The sequence below is a fragment of the Populus nigra genome, chromosome 9 (assembly GCF_951802175.1).
Source record: "Populus nigra chromosome 9, ddPopNigr1.1, whole genome shotgun sequence".
NCBI lineage: Eukaryota > Viridiplantae > Streptophyta > Magnoliopsida > Malpighiales > Salicaceae > Populus > Populus nigra.
In genome coordinates this window covers 17,054,513-17,065,402 of record NC_084860.1, presented here as the reverse complement: position 1 = coordinate 17,065,402, position 10,890 = coordinate 17,054,513, and the positions used below count along the sequence as shown (strand labels likewise).

General features: G+C 33.5%; 1 protein-coding gene across 3 annotated transcripts; it reads right to left on the bottom strand.

Moving 5' to 3' along the window:
* Positions 1-1,506: 1,506 nt before the first annotated feature.
* Positions 1,507-8,759, bottom strand: LOC133703478 (uncharacterized). 3 transcript variants are annotated; one of them, XM_062128030.1, is made up of 14 exons: positions 8,600-8,759; positions 7,910-8,158; positions 7,375-7,549; positions 6,821-6,904; positions 6,151-6,392; positions 5,157-5,382; positions 4,659-4,738; positions 4,499-4,583; positions 3,298-3,429; positions 3,083-3,196; positions 2,846-2,890; positions 2,221-2,308; positions 2,071-2,124; positions 1,507-1,981 (listed from the first exon to the last, which is right to left on the bottom strand). In XM_062128030.1, exons 2-14 carry the CDS (start codon positions 8,155-8,157, stop codon positions 1,833-1,835), a joined length of 1,722 nt encoding a protein of 573 aa, XP_061984014.1. In that variant the 5' UTR covers position 8,158; positions 8,600-8,759; the 3' UTR covers positions 1,507-1,832. The 3 variants fall into 3 exon arrangements, with proteins under 3 accessions (XP_061984014.1, XP_061984015.1, XP_061984016.1); XM_062128031.1 differs by having other exon boundaries at positions 7,910-8,162; positions 8,600-8,723; XM_062128032.1 differs by lacking the exons at positions 3,083-3,196; positions 3,298-3,429.
* Positions 8,760-10,890: the final 2,131 nt, after the last annotated feature.

Sequence of the window (10,890 nt, the reverse complement as noted above, 5' to 3'; positions counted from 1 at the left end):
ACTAAATTTTATATATAATCAAAGTAAAAACCCATATCAAATAGTAATCAAAGTCTTGATTATGTGTTTTGCTTTTTTGATATTAATTTGTTTTATGAACACGTATATTCATGAGATCAAAAAACAAAATCATTAATCTATCTGTAAATGTTGAGGGAGAGATAATTATTATTTCTCGATGCCCCAAAATACATATGTAAATATATATGATAATAAATAAACCTCCAAATTAAGTAAAAAATTGTGTTCATGGCACCATGAGCCAATATAAGTGGGGTTCCTACTTCTCACCACCATTCACGGTGCTTATTATCTAGATTCTAGTTAAAATTTAGAGAGAGACTTGTTTTAATTTTTTTTAAAAAAAATAAATTAAAAGGATGTGTTTTTATCTGTTTTTAACAATAAAAAAAACACTTAAAACAATAAAATTTTTATTTAACTCTAGTTAATTCAAGTTAATCATTTAACTAACAACCTAAATTTCAAGTCGAGCTGTATTTTATAACCATAAAAGCAACAACTAGTACTAGTTGTTGTAATATTAATATCAAGCTTCTTCACAAAGCAATGCAATCCAAGCCAGCCATTTTTATTTTTTTTGATGAAGATCACAATCTTGAGAACATGAGACCATAATATACATAGGAATCCATGCTATATATGCACATTGGAAACAGGCAGACCATCATCTTAATTAATTTATAATAAGGTTAATATTTAAATAAAGGTTATGGATAATTAAGCCCTTGGATTGTGTGGCATGTGACCCTTACCCATGTGGTATAATTTACTCTACTCTCAATCTTTAGGGCATTAAATGGGGGATCTCTCTCTCTCTCTCTCTCTCTCTGAGATCGATCCTAAGGCCCTTTAAGTGCAGATCAAGTTCAGAAAACCAGTCATGCATTCACATCTCTTTTTTTTTTTTTATGTTTTTCATCCACTTTATCGCTTGGGAAATAGCAAGATCTTCTTCTCAATCATTAATTAAGGCCCTTGGGATTATAAATAAAAAACAATTAGGCTAGAAATCAGGGCACCGTATGGCATAAGATGTAGCAAAGCTAGCTGTTTGATGCAAATGGTGGCATGGATTCTCTGTTTTTGTCAAGCAAATTGTCTGGAACTAGTTCTTCAAATTAAGCTCCTTTTGATATATTGATGAGAGAGATGGATCGTCAAATACAAAATTCAAAAATCAATGATTGGAAGAAAAAAACTCTATTTGAGAGTGCTTCTTCCTCTACCTATGACTTGGGCCAAACCAATATTGGGCTACTGCACCAAACGCCTACTTTAGTTCCTGTCTTTAGTTCCTGTCTTGACACCCGACAAAACCTCGAAGATACCTAGGAAGACAAAAAGAAAACCCTAACCTAAGACTAAAACTCGTCTACGAGGCTTGAACATACCAAAATTCAATGCTAAGAATTTTCTTTCTTTCTTCACTAGAAGGAATTGATGCCAAAATGAGTGAATATTGTAGTTAGTAATCACATCAACTGATAGTAAGAATTTACTTCTGTTATTCTACAGTAGAAGTGGATTCGATAGAGTCAACACAGGCTGAGGCCATGAACTATACCCTGAAGGAAAGAATTTGAGAATAAGAAGCTGACAAGACTACAAGTTACTTTGCCCTAATCTTTCTTTTATCTAGTTGACTATACAAGAAATCATTTCTTCTACTAGGCGCATCAACGCTAGATACAACATACATATATTGCATTAACATTTTCTTCTTCCTGATTTGCATTACAAGAAATGAAAACCCTCCAAATCAATTGCAGCAACTATAAAAAATCACGGCTCAAGTGTGTACTCTTCTACTATCTTCTTATAGGCTTGTGGTTGTGATGGTGTTGTGAAGTTCGAGTGGACCGCGGAGATAATTCAGGGCTTTCCGATACCTCGACTTGGGTGGGTAAGAGGTTTAGAAAGCTTCCTTGAGCATGCTGGTCAGAAGAATCAGGTATTTCTGCAAAAGGCGTGGTAAAGTGGGAGTTAGAGAAAGTAGATCGAACCCAAAGGAGGTTGAGATTCAGGGGGGTAGACTGTGGTTTGTACCAAATAATGACTTGATAGTTGGTCTCTTTGGTGCAGTACTCTTTTTCCTCAACTCTGCATTCAAGAACACAAATGAAGACTGTTAGTCCTAATAAAAGATTTTCTAAACATGGAATCAAGCTATCCTAGTCCTCAGGGTGATACACAGACCGACGGATGGCATATCATGATCATTATTGACAATCTCGTAATTCTTGTAAGTGTAACCAACAAAGTTCACATCCTTTGATGGAAGCATCTGCAAATAAAAAACAAAAGTTAGTGAGTTCATTTATCCAATGTTCCATAGAATATAGAAAACAATATCAGGGTAGGAAGAAATGTTATCACGGGTAAAAGAGGCAAGACAGAAAACTCGTTAGATGCAATCAGGATGAACAACTACAATACTCCACCATAGCATAAAATGAAATGTCAATCTAGGAGTCAAAACAGTGAGCATTCCCGATATATTTTTGTTCAGCATAGGACAATGCAAGTTGCAGAAAGTGTTCTACCAAGTACTTGGAAAGTATGAGTATGGAAAATTCCTAACTGAGAAATATGCTTCCAATCTTGCAATAATCCTACCATTCAGGAAAAGCTATTGCGGTTTTGATTTTAGTGTCATTGAAATAGCAAGTGCATAGTACAGAATGGGTGTGAATCACATGGCACTACATTTTCAGTATCAAACTGAACTTGCACTGCACTCTGAATTCAGAGGCTAGCAAAAATAAATTTTACTGAAAGGAACACGAATCCATGTTATGATTTATGAAAAGTTTAAGCTTACCTTTCTCCACGGACCAGATTTTGATGAAGATTGAGAGGTCCCCAGCTGTATACATGGATTTATCAAACATGTCAATTGTCACTGAGAGTAAAAGCAGCAGCAAAAACAAAAACAACATGAAACAAATTCCAGCAAGATCAAAATGCATAGCGAACACCAATCATCATTCCCTTAAGAAAACAGCAAAGATACCTCTCAACAAAGGAACCAAGTCACAGATTTACAGCCATTCCTTACCTCTTCAAACTTTTCAAAATTCTGCGTATCTAACTCATCTTTGACCTCTGGTTTAAATGCAGCTTCTACCTGATATAATCTGTCCCATTCGGTGCCTTTAAACCATGTGTGTGACTGAGGTGTAAACAAGTCAAACGCATGTTTTAGAAACAAATATGTCATCCCTGGATTCAGGAATTCAACTAAAGGGGAAACAATGGTTTAAATATGCTAACTTTTATTTCATGAGCTCCTTTGGTCCCAAGCCTCTGTTCTACATTGCATAGAAGTTTTCGGATAAGGTCTTTAGCCTCAACAGACAGCTTAGCTTCTTCAGGGAATTTTAAGTGATTTCTCCAATTGACAATCTGAATGGATCAATTGACCATTGTTTGATAAAATTTATTCAATCAAATACAGCAGCAAACCATCACATGATATTAAAAAATATACATTTAATTTCAATTCAGAGGAAAAAGACATGTAATCCTATCAATAAGATGACAGGACAAGATAAATTAATCAACGGCAGAACAAGCTTGTACGTATTCAAAGTAAATCAAGATCCAAAACTAATTCATGTGGGGAGTCAGACCTAACACAGAAGTAGCCCCTTAATGGAGTTATAATAAAAGCTTTTTACCAAAACAGACTTCTTTTATTTTCCATGTTTCAGATCTTTTTTCTAAGATTAAAGAAATTCTTAAATAAACATGTTTCAACATATTATCTTTCACAGTAGAAGGATCATTCTACGGTACAGGATTTGATATTAAGTTAATCAAAAGTTTTCTCATGTCTTCTTATTTCAAAAGTTCTCTTGGTTCTTGAGTTATGCAGATGTGATGTCTCTCAAAAGCACATTCCTTGCAAAAATCATCCTGCAGGACACTAAAAACGACCAGGTTGCTTTCACTTTTATCTTATAACCACTGTCAGTGATCCAAATGGTGTTCTAGTGACATCAGAATATCAGGATCCACATCTGCCAGTCCAGATACTAGACAGACATTAGAGCAATAACTAAAATCCTTCCTGTCATGTACAGAATTTATCCCCTTTTCTCATGTAAACTCCTGCAATATGTTTACTTCCTTAAAATGCTTTTTTACGTGGGGAAATAAATGTTCTTACTGTCCTGCTAGATGAAAAGGGTTGAGATTAGGAGCGTGACATGTGCTGCCATCCATAAGTAGTGGCATGCAGAATAAACTAAATTGATTGCTGTACTTTTAGACTTTCAGTATCTTGTTATTAAGCAGAGAAAATTTTCTTAAAGTCACATTTTCATGTCATTTTTATTCAGACCTTTAGAAAAATTAATAAAAAAATCTACCTACATAAACATGCATTCATGTGCACAAACACATGCATGGGCACATACACACATGCTTGATACATAGGTATGTCTCTAATAGATGAAAAAAGTTTTCTTACCTTTCTACATGTTGACATAGGTTCTTCAGAATAGAAAGGTGGATATCCCACAAGCATTTCATACATAATTGCCCCAAGAGACCACCTAATAGACATATTAATTAACAAGAGGAAAAAAAAAATAGAATGTATCAAGCATGCCATTGGTAAGGAAACTAACCAATCACACTCCATTCCATAGCCTTTCTTCAATAATACTTCCGGGGCAATGTAGTCTGGAGTGCCAACCGTTGAATATGCCTGAAAAGCAAAATATGAAAATTAATACATGAAAGAACTGAACATATGAGAAAAACTTGAAAGCAGAACTGCGATAAATGACATGAAAATATCAAGATTTAAATGGGTCTTTTCAGCTTCCAAACTAAAGTATATAGCAAAATAATATAAGCATCAGTATAACTCATTTCTTTCAGTTAACTGCTTACAAATTTTTAGAAGAAACAAGTTTCAATTTTGAAAACCATATAAATTAACTGTAACAAAATAATTCCAAAATGAAAGAGACAGCAAGCAGAAATGCATAATGGCATCCATCAATTGGTGCTGTTTATTGTTTTATCAAGGCAAATCTCAGTATTAAATTATCCAGAAAACATAGTTTCTACCAATTGCAGAGAAGCTGTATGCAATCGTAAATATAGCTGAGAGATCATACCAATGTTCGCCTATTCTTCTGCCAGTGAACAAGCTGTTCCTGCTGTGTCCGCCTTGGCATAGGAGGTTTAGTGCCCTCTGCTGAAGGTTTCAAGTTCCTTCCACCTGCATAATCATCCTCCCTAAAATTTGGAAAGCTACTGCTGTCTAAGGGCTTACACAGCCCAAAATCTGAAAGCTTCATATGGCCATTTTTGTCGAGCAACAAATTATCAGGTTTAATATCCCTGTTATAGAGAGGTAAGAATAGATTCTCAACATACATGATTGCAAGTGTGTAGATGAAAATTTTAAAGCAATATGAAAATAAAAGGTGCACAAAATTACAAGTCGTGGAAAAAAAACATTTTTGCAACTAAAAGACAGCTAATAATACACCAACAGCAATACATATTCCATAGAAAAAGGCCAAAAAAAAACTTGGTCAGGAATACCACCCACTAGATATGTTCTCTATAACAACTACAAAGTCAGCATATCATCGATATAGCTTAAGAAAAATGGATATGAAACAAATATGTTCACCAGGGCACCAAAACAGTAAGGATTTGATATATACATTTCATTTTCAACTGTTCAATGTCTACATCAATCTTTATCAATGGTAAATGTTCTTGCAGGTATGCCTCATGACAACTTGATGGTGCAACCGTGCAAGCATTCCCAGTTGAAGCATTAATAAAACATGTCTCATAAGGCTTCCTATATTTGTACTTATGATAGCACTCACCTTTTTGAACCACCAAATAGGCAATCCTAATCATTAATCTGAAGCATGTTAAGGAACATGCAGGATGTATTAATTTTGAAAGCCAATTTCTTTGTTAGAAAATGTGAATATATGAGTTCCCACTTCCCAGTATTAAATATATGAGGAGCATTTGTATTCGATGCAGATAAACATAGTATCAGTTCCACATAGATATAAACCATGTCTACCCAATAACAGAGACAGAACTAATGAAACAAAAGGCATCAAAAGATTAATAGGAAACCTGTGGATGTAGTTGTGCTTGTGAATAGACTCAATTGCAAGAACTGTCTGCCCAACATAAAACCTGGCCTCGTCCTCAGTTAAGGTATCCTTGCGCATCAGCAATGTCATCATGTCACCTCCAGGGAGATATTCCATGATAAGATACAAATATTCATCATCTTGAAAGGAACAGTAGAGCTTGACAATACAAGTACTGTCAACCTCGGCAAGGAGATTCCTTTCGGCTTTAACATGTTCCACCTGCATGAGAAAGGAGAGAAAGTGCAAATAGGGATGAATCTTCCTCATAGGACCAACTAGATGAGATATCTGGTGTTTAGTAGTGAAGTTTCCATGACAATCCCATTGATAAAAAAAAAAATATTGAACAGGGTACAACTTTACTTTTCTTTTCAAAAGACACCTATTTCTTCATCAAGCCTGCAGTTCATTTCTTTATAGCATTTCCTATAAATGATATGGCTGACACAACTTTACAAGCAAGTAGTGAAGACCGCAATGAACATCAATCTTAAGCATTTTTTGAAAAACTGTGGAGCATGTTTGGCCAATAATGCAACTAGTAGGTGAGAATAACAAAATTCAGCACCACCAAATGAAAATAAAGTAGATTGGACAAATAAATTGTCAAAATACATTGATCTGAATGAAGCACCACAGCGACAAACCTGTCCTCTACGAAGCATCTCGGATTTCTTGAGCTTTTTCATTGCATACACATTGCCAGTAGTTTTTTCTCTGCAAAGTCTCACCTATAGTGACCACATATGCACCATTAGTGAAATTATCAACTTCTGGATGAATATTGCACATGTAATCACAATAATATAACTATATGGAGTTCATTGGCAAGAGGTAATGGCAAAAGAACAGGAAGGACAGAATTTTAAAAACTTCAAAACAATAACAATATGAAAATTTCCTCAAAACAACTTTTGACCGACTGAAAGAGAAATGAAAAGTTATCTTGTCAGCCCCAAGAAGATAATATAAATCAGCTCATCAACACGAATAGTGAATGAAGACGGAACTTCTAAGTTTTTTAGCATAAAATTTATTTTTCTACACTCAAGACTTCTGAACAGCCAAAAATCATACAGCTATATAAAAGAAATCATTGCATTCATAATTGAAGAAAGGCACTGGATAAGATAAATATCAAACTGCTTCTAATGCAACAAAGAAACAATAACTTAAGAAAAAAAATTGAAAGGAGAAACACCTCCCCAAATGCACCCCTGCCAATGATGGTCAAAAGTTCAAAATCATCAACCCCCATCTTATGTCTTTGACGACGCATATACTCAGTTTCCTTCTCCTCAAACTTCTTCAGTATATTCATCTGTTCTTCCCGAGAAACATCCGCATCTGCAAGCTTCCTCTCCAACATCCATCTCCTACATTGACCAACACACCATTTTAACTACAAAAAAAAACTCCAACAAATCCAAACCCCGAACCACATATACCACCCAATTCGACTAACCTAACACATTCAATCTATATTCTCAAAATTCATTTAATTTCCCCGCGCATTCGATTTGCCTAAGTACCGGTACCCATGTCAGATTATCCGGTCAGTATCCAACACAACTACTCTAACCTAAAAAGAAACACCAAAATAACACAACAACATAACGTTCTAAATTATTCTAAAAACACCAACAAACCCACATAAAAAAAATGTTCCAAAACACAATAAATCAAACTAAATACCAGAAAGCACAAAACTTTAAACCCCAAAAATTCAAAATTACCTCTCTTTCCTGTCATGCAAATTCTTCATCTGAGCTTTATAATGATTCTCAATATACTGTTTAGCTGCATCCACTTTCTGCTTTGTAGCATGTGAAGGTGCATCATTAATTGGTGGCTTACCACCACTACTAACAACACCGACACCACCATTATTATTCTTCTTTACACTCTCTGCTGCAGCTTCTTTCTTTTTTGAATTACTACTCCCTTGCTTAAATATCTTAAACCAACTCCTTGATGACTCCATTCTTTCTCAAATCACAGAATTTCAATCAAAATCACAACATAAACAAAAACCCTTTTTTTGTAATCACAAAAAGATACAATCTTTATCACAAAATAATCACTTTCCAAACACGAAAAGATACAAACTTTACTTCACTTTTGTGTATAAAACACAAAACCCTAAAGAATTTTAGCCCAAAAAAATGAAATTCAAATGGAAAGGATACAAATACAGCTAATTGAAAACTGTTTAGACCATGGTGCTGCTTGGGCTTTGAAAACTTTCCTTATAGATCATAAATCTCTTAATCCTAAGAAAAATAAATAGAGTTTCTATATGGTCTAAATTAGCATATAAACCATAATAAAAATTACGAAAAAAAATATTTTTGGAAATCAATCCAAAGGAATATAAAAATTTGTTACTATTGAAATTAGAATTAAAAGTCATAAGAAGAACTTACTTGGTTAAAATTATTCACAAGTGAGAATCAAGCTAGGAATTGAAGTGGTGGTGCATTTCTTTTCTTTTCTTTTCCCTTTTCCTACTACAAAATTGAAGAACCAAAAATGGGAAGAAAATAAAACATAGAATATATATTATAAACTTTTGAATATTATTATACACTTTATAGTTTTTTATCTATTTCATGATTGAGATTGTCAAATTACCAAATTATCCACATGGGTTGACCTCTTTTTTAAAGGTAGAGGACTAGAAGATGTGGTCATATGACAATACGAGGGTTAAAGAGCACTTATTTTATCCATCATAAATTATTGGGATTTTAGCAAAATAAGGACTAAACTATCAATTTGATCAATTGTATCCTTGAACTATTATTTTTTAAACAATTAATTCCTTTTTTTAAATTGAATAGTTAAAACTAATTGTCAAATTTCGAACGTCAATACATATTTTTGCAAAACCTGAATATACGATGTCAAGTGATGACCGTTAGTCTTAACGATTCTGACATAAGGACTTGATTGGTCAAAACATAATAGTTTGAGGATACAATTAAATTGATTGTCCAGGTCTTATTTTGCCACAAATACAATAGTTTTAGGGGTAAAATACGCCCTATAACCATTACATGAGGGGCAAACCTGTCAAGTAAATTTATTTCGGATGATTAAACATCGTGCAGGTTACGGTGATTTCGAGAGAGAAGGTGCCGTGGAGTTAAGGGAAGACCCGGTAACCTGCCGGTAATTTAAGGGCAGATAAAGAGAATGAATGACTGACACGTGGGCGTATATGATAGGAAATTTCTGCCGGCTTTAAGTGGAAGACGACGTGGAGGCACGATGAAAAGTCGATTGACACGTGGGACGAGAAGAGAAGGCGCGCAGATGAGGATTTAACGCGTTTTGGAGGAGGAGGGAATCTTGGCCGAACACGTGTTGAGAGAATTATAGGTGACTTGGGGTTAGAAACCGTGTGGGGTCATGAAATCACTGGTTCCCATTGGGTCATTAATATCTATGATTAATTAGGGGCTAATTACAAATATTTGTGAAGCAACAAGCCACTAAGTTGCTATAAATATGGATTTTGGTGAGTTGATTAGGGTTTAATAGAAGAAAAGATGGACTAGTTTTTTTAAATAAAAAAACATCACATGATTGATAAGTATTGAAAAAAATTGTGAATGTATTTTATTTTTCATGAAGAATAATAAAGATTCTACAAAATTATTTTTTAGGAAACGCATAGTTAGGGGGAAAACAAGAAGAAGAGAAAAAAAGAGATGAATTTGTAATTGAATATAATGTAAGTTTGAGTTATTTTTCTTACGTGCACATCACGCCAGGGATGTCACTAGAATTATTTATTAGGGGGCAGATCAAAATGTAATAAGATATAATTTTTTTTTAACATACAATGTATAAATTATAAAAACAAAAATATTGCATCATTTAGTTTTATTAGATGATTAACTCATGTTATGCTATAGATCAAGTTAAATTTTTCTTGAAGATAAAAAAATATTTAAATATTACTAATATTTATTTTTCATAACAAAAAAAATATAAATTGTGTGAGGATTTACTCAATATAACTCGGTTGACTTTATTAGTTTAAAAACAACTCATACAACTTGTGAAAATAAAATTTGACTAAACTAAATTTCAAGATGATATCTTTTCTTGATATTAAAATAAAAACATATTGGATTCACTTTGGATAACTTGGGTTAACACGACCCGGGTTATGAGATTATGATAACTCTATAGAAAGCAAATCAAAATAAATTATTAAGTCTAATTCTCAATCAACTCAATATTGAAGGATGAAATTGAAAAAAATTAATTAAAAAATAACCTAAGAAACTTATTCGGGTTAACATGTCAAACTTGTAATCCAAGTCGTAAGACCGAGATAACCACATGAAAGCAAATTAAAACAAATTACAAATTTCAATCTCTAATCAGCCCAATATTGAAGGATGAGATTAAAAAAAGAAATTAAATAAACAAATAACATAAAAACAACCTGAGTTATTAGGGTGAGATAATTTTATAGAAAAAAATAAAAAAAATAACATGATTTTACTTAAGTTAACCTGTCAAATCCGTGACTTTGATCTTGAAACTGAGATAACTCCATAGAAAGAAAGTCAAAACAAATTATAAAGTTTGATTCTCAATCGTCCCTGTCGGATCTAATGTTGAACGATGAAAATTGTAAAAACTTTAATTAAAAAAATAACATAAAAAATAAGTCAAGTTAACCCGAGTTAACCGTTGA

What these genes read in the sequence shown, in the direction of transcription:
- LOC133703478 (XM_062128030.1), bottom strand. Translation starts at nt 8,157, where the DNA reads ATGGAGTCATCAAGGAGTTGGTTTAAGATATTTAAGCAAGGGAGTAGT. An exon ending in CTATGTCAACATGTAGAAAG is followed by an intron (nt 3,430 to 4,498) that starts GTAAGAAAACTT and finishes TGATCCATTCAG; the next exon opens with ATTGTCAATTGGAGAAATCA. An exon ending in TCATGATATGCCATCCGTCG is followed by an intron (nt 2,125 to 2,220) that starts GTCTGTGTATCA and finishes TCTTGAATGCAG; the next exon opens with AGTTGAGGAAAAAGAGTACT.